Source organism: Vanessa tameamea, chromosome 8 (genome assembly GCF_037043105.1).
Source record: "Vanessa tameamea isolate UH-Manoa-2023 chromosome 8, ilVanTame1 primary haplotype, whole genome shotgun sequence".
Lineage (NCBI taxonomy): Eukaryota > Metazoa > Arthropoda > Insecta > Lepidoptera > Nymphalidae > Vanessa > Vanessa tameamea.
In genome coordinates this window covers 13157326-13174030 of record NC_087316.1, presented here as the reverse complement: position 1 = coordinate 13174030, position 16705 = coordinate 13157326, and the positions used below count along the sequence as shown (strand labels likewise).

The 16705-nt window shown below is 33.0% G+C and overlaps 3 protein-coding genes across 3 annotated transcripts; 1 reads left to right on the top strand and 2 right to left on the bottom strand.

Annotated features, from left to right (window-relative positions):
- Window positions 1-2651: 2651 nt before the first annotated feature.
- Window positions 2652-12056, bottom strand: LOC113404756 (elongator complex protein 2). The gene is made up of 13 exons (XM_026645758.2): window positions 11839-12056; window positions 11423-11711; window positions 10738-10950; window positions 10227-10442; window positions 9227-9441; window positions 8225-8372; window positions 7003-7200; window positions 6435-6551; window positions 5420-5585; window positions 5070-5334; window positions 4532-4595; window positions 4228-4384; window positions 2652-2805 (listed from the first exon to the last, which is right to left on the bottom strand). Exons 1-13 carry the CDS (start codon window positions 11962-11964, stop codon window positions 2676-2678), a joined length of 2304 nt encoding a protein of 767 aa, XP_026501543.2. The 5' UTR covers window positions 11965-12056; the 3' UTR covers window positions 2652-2675.
- A 350-nt stretch (window positions 12057-12406) lies between these two features.
- LOC113404754 (regulator of telomere elongation helicase 1 homolog) lies at window positions 12407-15942 on the top strand. The gene has a single exon (XM_026645755.2). The coding sequence runs from the start codon at window positions 12544-12546 to the stop codon at window positions 15478-15480; it is 2937 nt and encodes a 978-aa protein (XP_026501540.2). The 5' UTR covers window positions 12407-12543; the 3' UTR covers window positions 15481-15942.
- Window positions 15584-16386, bottom strand: LOC113404768 (large ribosomal subunit protein bL21m). Its single transcript, XM_026645773.2, has 2 exons — window positions 16190-16386; window positions 15584-16113 (listed from the first exon to the last, which is right to left on the bottom strand). Exons 1-2 carry the CDS (start codon window positions 16242-16244, stop codon window positions 15638-15640), a joined length of 531 nt encoding a protein of 176 aa, XP_026501558.1. The 5' UTR covers window positions 16245-16386; the 3' UTR covers window positions 15584-15637.
- Window positions 16387-16705: the final 319 nt, after the last annotated feature.

Here is a 16705-nt window from a genome sequence, read left to right as displayed (position 1 = left end):
TAGAATATATAAACTAGTTTGATCAACAAGTTATGGTAAAACTTCCTATTCTGTAACTGTTATATTAAAAATTTATAGTATCTATATCACAATCCATCAACCAAAATTATGTCTAGTTTCATTAGGATTGATTCATTGCTTATGTGATGTGCTAACAGTCATGGACACACGACATAGACATCATTTATTTTGCATTTATAACATTAGTCTGCTTCAAATCCTCCATAACTTAAATGTCTTCCAATTGTAAAAAGTTAACATATTATATACATATATAGATTAATATTTTTTGATATTGTTGGTATCCAGTCATGAGATGCAGACTTGAATAATTCTCTAATAAGAGTATAATGATTTTTGATTAGATTTTTTTTAAACAAAGTGAAGCAAATGGTAGTACATGTATTCATAAATGAGCTTGTCCTAGGGAAGTCGATTTTAGGGAATAGTTTTATTGACTATATCTATGAAATATCCTTATTCCATATGGCCTTGGATAAAAGTGTTGTTGAATATGAAAGTTCATCATTAATTGTTCAAAAGATACAGATTATATTTTTATATGTGGTAATCTTTTATGTAAACCTTTTCAAAGGGGATTGCTTTACAGTTATTGTACTGCTATTCATCATAACCAGGTAGCATTACATTCTGGGTTGAAGAGGAAGTGAACGATTTTAATTACAAGCACATGGATAATGGCTTTGTTTTTAATCAGTGCTACCATGAGAATAATGATTGATATCTTTTACAGGAACCATGTCTTGTTACTTCATATTAACATTTACTGTCAAGCGGTCCATTAAATAAATATATATATATATATAAAATTTCGTATGATATACATAAGTCTTCACAATTTATTATATTGAAAATATATGCATGTGTACAGTGTAACCTTTGAGTTGGTATTTTTTAAATATATTGTATATTAAATGTTTAAATTTGTATAATGAAAATATTGCGATTTGATGTGGCCGTTACGTATTTTTTGGAATATTTAAGTTTAATACTTTTATGTAAAAATTATTAATATTTTTAAGTGTAATGTATTGTTATGATTAATAAATTCTAGTTAAATAATTATTAAATCTATTATTATACTCGAAGAGCAAAAATCGTTAAAAAACATACTAAATTAGTTTCTATGAAAATTATTGTTGTTATAATTTTTTATGTTATATTTTAAAGTCAGTAAGAACTTAAGTAAGGTCAAAAAATATCATAACATTTTGGTGCAGCACTGATATATCATATCAATATATTAACTATGTAATTACATCTAACAGCTTATCTGGATCCTAGCCGAAAAAAAAATTTTTTTATTCGTAAATAAATACGTTTTCGATATTTATGAATTTTTGTGTAATACTTATTTAAATCTCAAAAATTTTATAAAACCATACAAATGTATTTTTTTACGGTTTTTTGACATTACTTGAAAAAATTAAATTGTTGGAAACTTAATGCGAAATTTTTAAAGAATCATACGAATGGAAATTAGCGCAATATTGTTATGTATTTGTTGAGTCTATTTCGATATTTTCGTTATCGGGTTTTGATAGCGATATCGTATCTATAACGAGACAATTCGTTAGTTGACGTTTGTAGTGTCTGATCTTCGTTACGGTGAATTAAATCAATTCTGATACGAGTATAAAGCTATCGATACACGATTTGTTAAAATCAGTTTCGGTGCTAACACAAGGCCATTACATTAGTATCCGTCTTAAAAATACAATATATGTTTCAAAACAATATACATGTTTCGTTTTTTTTATTATTGTGTAGAAATTAATAATAATGTATTTATAGTTTTCGTTCTGTATACATTCGTACAAATTCTTTTAGAATAGACTCTACTTACAAAATACTTTTCACAACTTTGTAAGTGCCTTCCTGTGTGGCAGACATTCTACTGCTACGAAATTTGTAATGTTTTGGAGAAACATTTGTGGCACAATAAGACTATTCTTTTTACCAGGAGTTTTATGTATTTTGCCAAATGAACATTTTAGAAAAAAATATTCTAAATATTTTGTGAATGATAAACGGAAATTATTACTTTTATTGATATTTTAAGATAGATTAGATCTGTAGATCTCAGCGTTACCACATATATTGAATTTGAGGAAGTTCATTTATAGTGTACTTTTGTAATATTTTTATAGTAGCATTAGAGATTGTTATTTTATAGAAATTACAAAGAATTTATAACTTCAAATGTGCTTCCAATATTATTTTTGAAGTTTTATTTTTATGTGCTTTATAGATGCAGTATGCTGTTAAACTTTGAAGATTATATGAATTATATTCTTAATAAAAGTAATAAGTCGTTTCATTTTAATTTAGATTTGTGTGTAACTTAAAAATATTTGTTAAGCTTGTGAGTCCTTTTTTTCTAATGGCATAACAACTTGGTTCATTGGACACGAAATTACTATTACTGTTTGCTAAGACTGCAAAGTGTATGATAAGGTACATTCTCTTAATTTAAAATTGTAAGTATTCAGTAATTAAAAAAATATCAATAATTAATCTGCACATTATCTGAAATTTATGTATATGATTTTTTATTATCTTTTGTCCCATAAACGCATGGTTAACTTTGTCCACTAACAAATAAATACTTACAGAGTGGAAATAATAAGTTTTTAATTTAACAAAATATATTTTTAAGATAGAATTATGTTATTTATTCTAACAAAATGGTCACTGCCGCAGCTCGCCAGATACAGTTCCTTGTTCGAGTCCTTTCGAGGAGGCCTGAAGAACAACCTCTTTACAGTTAAATGATGCGCCGCACTGCAACAAAATACAGTAATATTAATTTTGAAAACAAAGAATAGCAGCAAGACGAAACACTGTAGTATTGAGTGACATATATATTATTATTAATATTAAAACATCTGTTTCATTAGAAATGGGCCAAATGTGAATTGAACCGAATACAATATTCGGCCGAACATCGGCTCAATTTTGCAGCGCTTTCTCTAGAGCGACACATCGTGAAGTAAGAGTACACCTTAACTTAACAATATTAATAAAATAAAATTATCTTTTTCTCCTATATAATACAATACTGTATAATAACTGTGTTATTTCAAAAACATTAATAATCACCTAGATACTGATTGTAGTGCTCGATTGTAATAACTGGTTCGGCATTTGAACCGAATTTCTACCGAATGAAAAACCAATTGAATTTTCGGCCCATCCCTAGTATATATACTATTTATGCAAAGTATCTCTTGCATTAATGGTACATATACAAGTAGTTGTGACAAAGTTTGTGGAGCTCTTTTATTAGGCAGGTCGTTTGTAAATCTATTTAAAATTATTCATATGATACAACTTTTATAGGATCAAGCTTATTTAATATCTTTATCTAATACTAATACAATGTCGAAATTATCAAGTGTATTCTATTAATTAATATTATTTAAATGTTAATGAACTTCTACAGTACGACATAGATACATTTTATAATACTATTATTAAATACTACTGAAAATAACACAAAGGCTTATAAGTAATTGTCGAAACTAGCGTAAGTTAAGCGAAAATTATTACAATACGTCGACGTAGTTTTGTAAAAATATTTATAGCGCGATCTAAAAACGTTCAGCGCCATCTGTTAGCACATACTTTAACTATAGGGAACAATATACGTTATGCAGGGCATAAGTCATATTCGGTAGCAACCTTAAAGTAAATATTAAAGTTATTATTGTTTTTGCTGCGTTTTTTTATACTATTTAAACAAAACACCAAATATAGCATCGAAAATGACCTAACCAAAGATAAATAATTTAATTTCGTTAGTCTTTAAATACTATTTCGACCGAGTGTGTATGTGATGTGTGTATTTTGTTTCTTTGGCTTAGTAGAAGGTTCTGAATTCTAATAAGGCTCCATCTGATACTACTGGATAGCTTTATCTAGATAAATTCTATTCACTCTTAGCTTTAAGATACTCGATCTTTCCCTGATCGAGCGCTTGAGGAAATGAGGAAAAATAAAGAATAGTTCGTGAGACTGTACAGTATCGGAAGAAAACCTTTGGAAGCTTACCCTAATTTGGGTCGATAAATTCCACAATTTGGAATATCGAATATCGCGGAATTTGAATTGAAATCGCAATGTATTGTATGAGGTCAGCGCAGATTGTCGATAAAAAAGAAAAAAGAAAACATTAGAAGGAGCGATTAAATTTATATTATTCACCTGTTATCCAGTTCGTGGAGCAAGCTCCAAATGCTGTCGAAGTTGTATATCCGGATGACGCCGGACTCAAAGCCGACGGCTAGTATCTGACTCTCCCGTTGTAGTGGAGCGAATGTTAGCGCCGTTATTGACGTGTTGGGTACTTCTAGTGGCTTTCCTGAAAATATTAAATAATATAAATGATCTCAAATCAATTAAAACTTTTGTATAAAATTATATTCAACTTAGAATTATAATTTCAAAACTTTTAAGCAATTTATATTTTACGTATAAATATATTTTTAAATTGTCCTCGGTCACTCACCTAATAAAGAATAATCCCTAAGTGTAGAATCGCTTGTTGTGTCTGCTTTTGACCAGATACAAAGCTGTAAAACAAGAAAATTATGCAAGTTAATCGCACAATATCGGTTGTATAATTAATAATATTAAATTTCAATAGAAAAAAAAATGACTTCTAATAACGCTCTGAGAAAGTAACATACAAATAATATTTGAGATCATATCCCGTATTTTATCATTCAATTTAAATAGATCATACGGGAAGGACGTGCCAAAAACAGAATTTTCCAAATAGGCTGATTTTGCTGGTAAATATTCAAAAAACAAGTTAACAAAACAATACATAGCAAAGTTTAAAGAGTAGAGCAGTCTTGGTGGCAAAAAACTACGTTACATCATAGTTTACAAACTTTCGGCTTTACGTATGGTAAAGCCGAAAGTTTGTATAAAGAAGTGATTATTTCTTTTTTTTCATATTAGACAAATGACTAAAGTTTCATTTTTATGACTTCTCTATGCCGGCGATCTAAAGTATTTAGTATATTTAGTCGCGTACTTACTTTTCCATCCCTGGATCCCGTCCCGAACATCGACCCATCCCACGCCCACGCGCAGCACCAGATGATCCTCGTGTGGATACCGTTCGTTTTGTCCGTGCTGGCGGCTATCTCGAACAGGTTCGAATCTCGTATCCTCTGGAATACGGTCCATCTTCGGTCGCGGGACACCGACAGGAGACGTCGGCTGTCCGGAGAGAAAGCCAGCTGAGTCACCGTGAGGTTGTGAGAGACCAACTTCTGTATCTGTTGCCAGTTCGACGTGTCCCTGAAATGTACAAATCGATTGTAAGAAATGAGGCTTCAAGTCGGCCGTCCCCGTCGCATTCCGGCCGCCCGGGCCGTGGCCGCACCAGAGCAGCACGGCGGCGTGCGCGGCGAGCGCGGCGCGCGCGGCGGACGCGAGCAGCGCGCCGTCGGCGCTGGCGTCGGCGCAGCGCACCTCGTAGCCGTGCCCGTACAGCTTGTGCGTCTCCGGCCACAGCGTGTTCTGCATCAGCGTCTCCTCCGTCGGCGGCTCTGGGGACGCGGAATAGATCACACTCCGGCACTCTTGCAGTTTTAATTATTATAAATAGGAAACAAATTATTCTTCATTCGGGTAGGCTCACTTTTGAGTGATTACGTTAGTGTTCGATTAAATGTGAAGCTCGAGCCGATTCGAGGAGTGGGTTCTACCCAAAAGAAACGGCTAGAAACCCGGTAGTCACTCTTTTCCGCCATTCTAATTACAGAGTTGATGTCAGTAAAGTACAATTATGTATATTTATACATCCCGGGGCTGGAGATCAACAAATACTAAGACCCCGCTTTTTCAATATTTAATTATTTATTTTATATATTAAGTTAGCCAAGTTGCCTGATGGTAAATAATCATCCTGTCCATAGACACTTTACTCTGGACTGACTCACACTTTAAACCGGAATATAACGATACTGAATATTGCTACCCAGTTGGTACCCAGATAAAGTCTTAACACCGAAGCCAAATACTGCTTGCAACAGAGCCCAGTAAAAAATACCATTAGTGATTAATGCAATAAAACTTTCAAATCAAATCAAATCAAAATATACTTTATTCAAGTAGGCTAAAAGCACTTTTGAATCGTCATTTAAAAAACTATTTAAAGTAAAGCTACCACCGTTTCGAAATGTAGATTCTACCGAGAAGAACCGGCAAGAAACTCAGTCGTTACTATTTTTCAATATCTAAAAATACAGTCATGTTAGTTGAATACAATTATATATGTATGTTATGGCTTTGTCACATTCACAAGTTTGTCCATTATTATATAAATTTGGTTGGTCAAATTCATTCACGATAATTATAAGTTAATTTGGCGCGGTCGCGAGTCTCGATCATCTTACCGGTCAATTCAATTGGCACGAAGTATCCATCGTTATCATCTCCGCTCGTGTGCTCCTCGCCACTGAACACGGCCTTGTTGGACAAACCCAGGGAAGGGACCGAAGCTCCTTCAGGTCCTATTGGTAAAAGCAATCGGATTCAATTGAATGTTTTTACCAAATACCGATAACTATTTTTACAGTATTTTATTATAAACAAGAAACCACTACACCATTTAATATCCCCAGCTCAGGCGCCTTGGAGCCTGTTCTCCTGGTACACGTGAATGTGATCCTATATAATCTTAAAGCGTTTTCTATCATCACCGTATTTGAATTATAGACACAACTTTGATATTGGATTAGGTCGTGATCTTCGGACTTATACGTTATACAATGAGCTGTATATTTTATTCAAAGTCGACCACTATTTCCGTTATTCCAGATACATGTTACTCTGAAACTTCCCTCTCGTTCACTTCTCCAATTAATTTAAAGAATTGCTATAAATGTAAAACGACATTATTATTCTTAAATACGCGATGAGTCGGTGGTATCTACCCGGCCCGGAGAGACGATACCCATTTACCTGCGTCGTCTTCCCCGACGAGCGCCTCTCCCACGATGTTCCTGAAGTTGTGGAGGAAGTTGTGCGGCGCGCGGAACACGCGCAGCACCTTCTCGTCGGCGGCCGACACGAAGCGCGCGGCCGACAGCGACGCCGCCGCGCACACGTCGTACCCGTGCACCTGCGCGCGGCACAGCTCGTGCCACTCCGCGCCGCCGCCTGCGCCGCACAGCGAGAGAGACGACTCCGTCAAAATTCACAATTTTTGTTTTGTGGCTTTCACGAGCACTTTTGATCCGTCATTTTAGAAAATTCAGATACTAAACGTAAACCTGCCACCGGTACGGAATGTACATTTTACTGAGAAGAACCGACAAAATACTCAGAGGTTACTCTTTTTGAAAGTTATATAATATGTTCTGGCTGAAATTCAAAAAATTTTAGAGTCACGCTTTTTTATCTGCCTGATTTATTAATGATTTTTTAACAAATGTCTCTGTCAAACTTTATTAAAGTTTAGAATTTAATGTTATTCATAAAAAACACTGTAGCATTGTTTCAAGATCATTACTGTTTAATGACGTATTATAATTATGATTTCTAACATTAGGTAGGGAAAAACTACACATTTCGTATTTCTAGCATTCAAAACTAAATTAATTCTTGTGAACTTCTTGTGTATCCGTGATAAAAACTGCTCTACTTCGTCATAATTTTAGGTTGATAGAAAACTTTTTTTTCTATCAACCATAAAAATCAATCAATTATCGTCAGCAAACAACACAATATCACAAATACATTTAAATATCATTTATATATACTAGAAATAGAAAAGGACCTAAAATTGATCCTTGTCAAAATATTTATTCCGTAAGTTAGAATAATCATCATATATTTAATATTACAATAATTAATTATTCATAGATCAGCCGTTTTTTTAGGTACATCTTAGTTTCCAATGTTAATGGCGCATTGAAGAAATGAGGACATTTGTTGAAATATCAATTTCTATTGGCAATGGCGCCTTACTTGACTTTGACTTGACTCATTTGCTAGCCAATTTGACTCAAAATATGAATTAAAAAATATATATGAAAACTCTATAAAGCTTTAAGTAGGTAACGCTCATCAATGTATTCCAGTTTAAAGTCTTTATGAAAGAACTGTTAATTTTTTTCAGTGTCGTATTTTATGTGCTTTAAAAATGCTCCATCATGTTATGAAAATATACATAGAGGTTTACCGTCAGGTCTATTCCACGGCGCGTGCAGCCTCGTCGTCTGGTCCAAAGAAACACTAAGGAGATAGCGCCCCTGACCCTCCCATCTAATGTCCTCTACTCCGCTAAAGTGACCCCCAACAACTACGCTCGGCTGCCACTGATTTGTTTCCTGTTTGTTTGATCACAAAATGAAGTTTAAATAAAATTAATTTATATCTCGTTTTAATAAAAGCCTCCACTAAAGAATCTATTCATCCTATCGAGCATTTGTTTTCCATTAAAACATATTAGCGATAAAAATACCCGAACCTAAATTAAGTTATTATAAATTAAGTTTAAACAATGAGTGACTAGACAGCTCAATTATCAAAAATGGCTAAGTGTGATCAGATGGATAGTATAGAAGTTTGAATCGAATTTAAAAGACTAGTCGCAAGATTATCTGCGAATAATAGCAAATTACCAATGATCCTGAAATATATGGAAGCGAGCAAAAGTACACTACAACTACTGTATATGGAGTATATACAGTTGTTGGGCACTATTGGATTGGCGACAATAATCTAGGATTTGTGTAGGCAGGAAGAGAGCAGAAAACTTAAAGGATCTGCTTGAGAAAGGAGTCAATGCAAATACAAGCCGGATGCAGGCGGGACGACACCGGCTAACTTCATAACATATGCGCTGATATCTAAGCTCACGTTGATGAGCATAAATCGGAGATCTGAGCAAGAGTCTAAGGTACTATTTGTAACACCTAAGCGTGCGGGATTTGTAAAAGGAAAGTTACCAGACAGAAAATAGTGTAGAAGACTGATATTTTGACATTTTGTTTTAACAGCAGAAAAATATTATATGAAATAGAATAGTTGGACGTCAGAAATGACACAATCGGATCCAGTATGCGAGCAAGTGAAGGAAGATGAGGCAAACGATCAAGTCCAAGGCAAATATAGATTCCGGATATTTTTTAAAGCCACATATAATCTGAAATCAATATTAAAGCATTGAAAAAAAAATTACCTTATCTAGTTTCCAGATGTGTAATGATCCATTGTACCCGTGGCCCATGAATGCATCTTGTCCAAATCGACTTCCATAGAAACCTAGTCCATTTCCTCCTACTTCTCCCACTCTAACGCTCTCTACCCATACACCACCATGGCTCTCTGGTTGCCATATGATAATGGTTTTGTCGAGGGAAGAGGAAAGAAGTCGATATATCGGCTGATCGTTTGCTGTTAATGATAAAAACACAATGAACTTATTTCAAATATTAAGGTTTTTTGAAAAAATATTCATGAATACTAAATATTGCAAATGTGATTGCGTATGTTTTTCCTGTGCATCCATAAGTAAAGTGCGGCGTCTAAGGTTTGTGCCGTAGGCGACATAGACATGTCTCTTTTAGATTGCATCTGTCATTGCTTTGATAAGCAGCACTATTATTATTTATAATTATAAAAATAGATATTTTTTTCGTCTATGTACAAAATTGTCATTGGCCATATGTAGTGCTTTCCACTAATTGAGCTCCTAAATTGCTCTTGTGTGGTCATTGGTTAATGCGCGTAACCGTCATTAGCCAAATAATTTTTTGGGTCGTCTAACCGGATTAACCTCTAGCTATAGAGTTAAGGAATAATTTAGGTAATATTATTATAAAACAATCATTAAAAAATGTTGTTCTATGAATGGTAGTCGCTCAACAGCGTGCAAACTGTTTAAAAAGGACCATATATGCACAATGACCAATGAGATATTGTAATATTGGGGAGTATTTTGCTCCCTGAATTATCATTAATTTTATAATGGTGTAAATAATATAAAACATAACTTTTGAAACACAAATAGAAACTTTGCAAATATTTGCTCATAAATGAATGAGTTCCAACAAACATAAAAAAATACAATGAAATTGATTACCTCCTTTTTTATTTGAAGTCGGTTAAAAAGTAGCCTATGGAAATTAACTAATACATTTTTGTTTGACAATCACATTAATTAAAGGTACCCAATTTACCTTTATCCAGAACCTTCTGCCACTGTACTCCATATACCCAGCCTTCATGACCTGCCAGAACAGCATCTAGTTTAACTGACCATTTTATCCCATATGCTTGAAACACTTTTTCTTCCACTTTGATTCCTTCCACGGTCTTATCTTCATGAGATTGAATGCGCCAGAGACGGATGTAAGTGTCTTGTGAAGCTGATGCAAGCATTATAGTATTGTCATCTGTAAATCATGATAACATCTTATGTAATTCAAGAGTTAATACTTGCGTAACTAGAATGACCATTGACAATATTCACTACAAAGTGAGAACAACCTAACTTAGCAGCATAATATTTCATTCATGAATATTCAATTGTATTCAATGTAATGAGCTATATAATATTATTGCTTTGATATTCAAGTAATCAAAAACTAAAGGTGTACCACAAGGTATGTACCACTTATTTTGATCCCCTAATTTTTTATCTTTGTAGTGTTCATATTGTTATTTAAGATAATTATTAATTTGACTTACCAACTCCAACAACATCTAATCCTCTAACCCAATCTTCATGACCTACTAGCATGTGAACTCTATGATATTCATCTTCTTCACTGAATATGTGTATTTTGTGGTCGTCAAGAGCACAGAAAAGAATTGGCTTATTAGCAATAGGTAAAATATGTGCATGAAGTGTGAGACAGAGCCCAGAATGAAGATTGATTGTTTGTTTATGTGCTGTTGTCCCTGAAAAATAGTGAAAAAATATTTTTTAGATGTGCAACTAATTTTATTTTAATTTTGAATAATTTAATAAAAATTAAAGATAAATTTTGATTTATAGTAGTATCCAAAACACATAGCATAAATTAGCATGATTCAGATGAAAGTATGTGCATAAGAGTATGCACAATTTTAGCGACATAGTGAAACAAGCTTCAAACCTTTCCCTTGAAGTTTGTTTCATTATGGGGCTGAGGGCCCAGCCAAACGCATATGTGCTTCTTTTCTCAAAAGAGGACAATGTATGCATATAACTACTCTATTTTTTTCTTTTTACATCAAAATAATGTGCATATAAATTGTATAATGTGCATATAAACTAGAGGAATAAAATTAAATTTATCTATATACTAATATTAATATTACTACAGTATTAGTACTCTTAATAAATTATGCATTAGGATCATAATTAGTTTTTTTGATTAATAATACATACCATTTTTCCGTTCCCAGACTCTCACCGTCGAATCAATAGATCCCGTGTAAACCATTAAATCATCAGCATCAAGATACACTCCATTGATACAAGTGACACCATCATTATGACCTGTTAACTGGCTGGTGACCTTCCAAGTTCCATTGTTTAACGTCCAAATAGCAGCTGTTTTGTCTGCAGAACATGATAATAGTTCCGTACAAGTATCTGATTTCTGCAGCCATTTAACTGAATTTACTTTTGAGCAGTGGTGACTTAAAACTTGAAGTGGATCTTGACCCTTTAAATTCTAAAATAAAAATTACTTTAATATTATATACTAACATTAACGTTAAGGCTTTATATTTTTACATTTTGGTCTATTGTTTAATGAAAAAAATATATATTAATTTCAAATATAGGTTATAAATTTTTACCGTGTCGTAAATAACTACTGCATTTGAAGCACCATAGCATATAAAACCATCTCTGTTCCAGTCAGCAATTTCTGGAACACGATTACATGCTACTGATGTATAAATTTGCTTTACAGCCACCTTCATGTTTTACATATGTTTATGTATAATTATTGATACAATAATGTTTTGTTTTTGCTACTGTCATAAAATTAAAAAAATAAGGTTATTTCTCAATCAACGTCAGCTGTCAAGTCAAACTAATCCATGACTTAGGTTCACACATTTTGTGTTATCTAAAGCCTTTAATAATATATTTGTATAATATATGCATCCATTTAAATCTAATGTAATTTATGAAAAATTAAAATCAACATTGACTCATGATCAATAAAGATAAATCATTTAGAATCTAAATGTAAGATATTTAATACGACACGTAATCGTCACGTAATTGAAAACATTAATAAATATATAAGTATTTTAATTTTTGTTATTATATAGATATTAATTATTACTAATGCCAACACTTAGTAGTCAGATAAAAATAGTATTTTGTCTGTGTTTCGAAAAGGCGGGATTCTCAACATAAATAAAAATATGACGTTCAATAAATGAAAAATTCAGCTAACTTGTTGATCTTGAAATATGAAAATCATAAAGTACCTTTCTTGTAAAGATTAAATTATATGATTTTAGAAAGAATAATTTTATTGAGCTGCAAACATGCCTGAAGTTATGATATATGGAATACCTGTAAACTTTCCTTTTGAACCTTATGAGGTTCAGAAAGCATACATGGAAAAAGTTATTGTATCTTTACAAAATAATACAAATGCTGTACTGGAATCTCCAACGGGAACAGGAAAGACGCTTAGTTTATTATGCTCTTCATTGGCTTGGCTAATGTTAAAGAAAGCGCAGTTGCAAATGAATGCGCAACTTGGTAATTTTTCAGAACATAGTGGTGGTGGTCTCAATGGAGGTTTACGTGAAAATCTAAAGTCCAGCGCGGGCAAAGCAAAAGATAACACGGTTTGGGGTATGCCGAAAATTATTTATTCATCACGCACACATTCGCAACTAACACAAGCTATGCAGGAGCTGAAGAGATCAAATTATAAATATGTTAAAGCTGCAGTTCTTGGCTCAAGAGATCAAATGTGTATCCACCCTGAGGTATCCAAAGAAACAAATAACATGAACAAAGTCCACATGTGCCAATTAAAGGTGAAAACGAGAACTTGCCACTTTTATAACAATGTTGAATCTAAGAAAGATGACAGAACAATTAAAGGTGATGATATTCTAGATATAGAAGATTTAGTGTCTGTAGGAAAGAAGTTAAAATGCTGTCCTTATTATTTGTCAAAAGAGCTCAAACAAGACGCTGATATAATATTCATGCCATATAATTATTTATTAGATCCAAAGTCAAGGAAAGCCAATGGAGTTGAACTTTTGAATAACATAATTATACTGGACGAGGCACATAATGTAGAAAAGATGTGTGAAGAGTCAGCCTCTCTGCAGATTAGGACTACAGATGTGGCCCTATGTATTGATGAAATAACTTATGTTATGAAATCTTTTATTGAAGGAAGTGAAGATCAAATGGATGTGAGTCTTGACAATAACCAGCCGAAAGATTTTACATGTGATGATTTATGTATATTAAAAGAAATGATGCTCGCCTTCGAAAAAGCTATAGATGAAATTGGTGTTGGGCCTGATGGCTCAACTTATCCAGGTGGCTACATATTTGAGCTCCTCGACAAGGCAGAGATAAAGGACCATAACCACACTTCTGTCATTACTTTAATAGAAAATCTTATTCAATATCTATCCACTGCAAGTGCTTCGCCTTTTCAGAGAAAAGGTGTAGGGCTACAAAAGATTGTTGATTTATTGAATGTTGTGTTCAGTGGAATTTCACATGCTTATAAGGAAAGAATAAAGTTATGTTATAAGGTTCATGTTCAAATTGAAGATAAGAAAAATAATAAAAAAGCAGAGGGCTGGGGTGCCCTTAAAACAAGTTCTTCCAAATCAGCAGAAAGAATTCTCAGCTACTGGTGTTTTAGTCCTGGTTTTGGCATGAAGCAACTTTTAGAGCAAAATGTTAGAAGCATTATTTTAACCAGTGGTACTCTAGCCCCATTGAAACCATTAATATCTGAACTGGGTATTCCAATAGGTGTACAGTTAGAAAATCCACATATTGTAAAGTCAAATCAAATTTGTGTCAAAATTATTGGAAATGGCCCTGATAATGTGCAACTAAACTCGAATTATCAAAATCGTAATAATCCAAAATACATTACTTCATTGGGAAGAACAATACTAAGTTTCTCTAGGGTTATACCTGATGGGCTATTAGTTTTTTTCCCATCGTATCCCATAATGACAAAATGTCAAGAAATGTGGCAAGCGGAAGGTATCTGGTCTAGTATTAATAATATAAAGCAAATATTTGTTGAACCCCAACGAAAGGATACTTTTAATTCTATTATCAATGAATATTATAGTAAGATAAGTGACCCAAATACTAAAGGAGCATGTTTCATGGCTGTTTGCAGAGGTAAGGTATCAGAAGGATTAGACTTTGCTGATATGAATGGCAGAGCAGTAATTATTACCGGCCTCCCTTTTCCTCCTCTTAAAGATCCCAGAATTGTGTTGAAAAAAAAGTATTTAGAAGAATTAAGAATCAAAGAAAAGGAATTCCTGTCTGGAGATGACTGGTACTCACTGGAAGCTACGAGGGCAGTTAATCAGGCTATTGGAAGAGTAATCAGACACCAGAATGATTATGGTGCAATTTTACTATGTGATACAAGGTTTAGTAATCCTAAATTAAGGAACCAGCTCTCAGCATGGCTTAGGGATCATATTAATGTATCAAACAAATTTGGAGAGACTGTTAGTGAAATTTGCAGATTTTTCAAAAGTGCTCAAATTTCTTTACCACCACCCAAACTTAAGCCATTACTAGCACACGAATCTAATGATACACATCAAGATAATAGCACAAGCTTAACTGGTGTGGCATTCCCAAGAACAAATGCCAGAATTATAAATAAGGGTATGAGTTCCAGTAAAAAGTCAGTAAATCAGTATCCTAACTCAAATGAAGTTTATGCTGATTTTTCCATGGATTTTTATAAGAAGGCACAAACATCTTCATATGTAAATGAATTCAGACCTAAAGAAACAAGAGAACTTTTCAGTGCATTAGATAGTAGCAATGAATCACAACCCTTATCACAGTCACTAGTTACTATTCATAAAAGAAATGCTGATGAGGCAAAAGTTTCTACAGCATCAAAAAAGAAAAAATTAAAGATTAAATCTTTTGGGTTTGAAGAAAACTTGAAAAAACCTGAAATATCTCATTGTGATGAAAGAGTTGCACCGCCATCACTTATAGACTTTGTTAAAGAGATCAAAACACTCCTTGATGCAGAGAATTATAAAAAATTTCAATTATCAATATCTGCTTATAAGAAAGATGGAGATTATGAATTATTTTTAAAGACGCTATCCGATTTACTGGAAAATAAACAATTATTTTACTTATTTAAGGGAATGAAAAGATTTTTGAAGGAAAACCATAAAATTGCATTTCAAAATTATTGTGATAATGTTAAATTAAATAGTTGATTTTCCAGCAACAAAATTTTTTAGCTAAATTAAATATATTTATTATTTATGAAATAATTAAAATAGTATTGATTAATTAAGGTGAAGTGTGACAATAAAAATGTTTTTGTTATACTTTTAATGATTTATTAAATCTACTACATGCATATTATTCTATTTAGAAAACATTCTTAGGAGCTTCATTAATTTTATTTGCTATTTCTACTGTGTTTATTCTTAACATGGTTTGTTGTGCTCTTTGAAAATTAATTCTCATAAATTGCTTTCTCCTCTTCTTCTTGAAATGTGTCCTTGTGTGAGACAGACCCTTAGATATCACTGTAGCCGTCACTGTTACCAGGCCAGGTTGCACCAGCGGTCTTCCAATAAGTGAGAAATCCTTTGTTGCAGCCAATAAAACTTTATCTAATTTTATTTTATCTCCTATATTTGGTGGCCAGTAGCCTTCGACGACTAGGAGATCACCGTCCGTAACTCGCCACTGTTTACCCAATAAGTGTACTATTGCGAAGTTACGAGATGTTCTCTCTTCAATTAGTTTATTGCATGTTGCGATCACATCTTTTGTTGTATTAGGGGCAGTTACATTTGTAGTTGGTGCGTTTTGGGTAATAAGTCTTGAAAGAATACCACCTAGAAAAGTAGAATGATTAATACGACATAGCAATATTATTTACGTTAATCGGATATTCTATTATAAAATAGGTACCTTGACCGTTGAATACATTAGATAGACGTTGTAAGCCAGCCCTAAACATAGCCATTATACTTAACAAATAAAAACAACTATAAACAAATATTATAATTGTTTTAGAGCAATTCCAGACCTAACATTTTTCAAAATAAATTTAATATAACCTAATCAATCGTTTGACAGATAAAAGAAACTTCAAACTTAGAAAAGAAGTGGTGATCTGCCCACTGACTTATTAAATGACAGTAGTGTTGCCTATCCATAGACAATCGATAGTATTGTCATGTGTCAATACTATCGATAGCTCCCCACAACCAAAACTTTTAATCTAAACTATCGACAGTATCCGATAGTTTAGAATAAACTTTAATGTTCGGAGATAGGTGGCACCGCATGAATTTTATATTGTGCTTAAGGTTCGATGTATTTTTGTTAAATACCACCTATTTAAAGTCGTCTTATCAAAATCAATATCGTTCCGATTCGAAAATATTCACTATTTTTTTTTATACATTATAATTCTTACTGCAT

Excerpts from the sequence above, each read along its gene's own strand:
- LOC113404756 (XM_026645758.2), bottom strand. The coding sequence starts at position 11,964 with ATGAAGGTGGCTGTAAAGCAAATTTATACATCAGTAGCATGTAATCGT. Across the intron at positions 11,712-11,838 it reads CAGTAGTTATTTACGACACG|AATTTAAAGGGTCAAGATCC; the intron begins GTAAAAATTTAT and ends TTTTTATTTTAG. Across the intron at positions 8,373-9,226 it reads ACATCTGGAAACTAGATAAG|GAAACAAATCAGTGGCAGCC; the intron begins GTAATTTTTTTT and ends TCAAACAAACAG.
- LOC113404768 (XM_026645773.2), bottom strand. The coding sequence starts at position 16,244 with ATGGCTATGTTTAGGGCTGGCTTACAACGTCTATCTAATGTATTCAAC. Across the intron at positions 16,114-16,189 it reads TAATGTATTCAACGGTCAAG|GTGGTATTCTTTCAAGACTT; the intron begins GTACCTATTTTA and ends CTACTTTTCTAG.
- LOC113404754 (XM_026645755.2), top strand. The coding sequence starts at position 12,544 with ATGCCTGAAGTTATGATATATGGAATACCTGTAAACTTTCCTTTTGAA.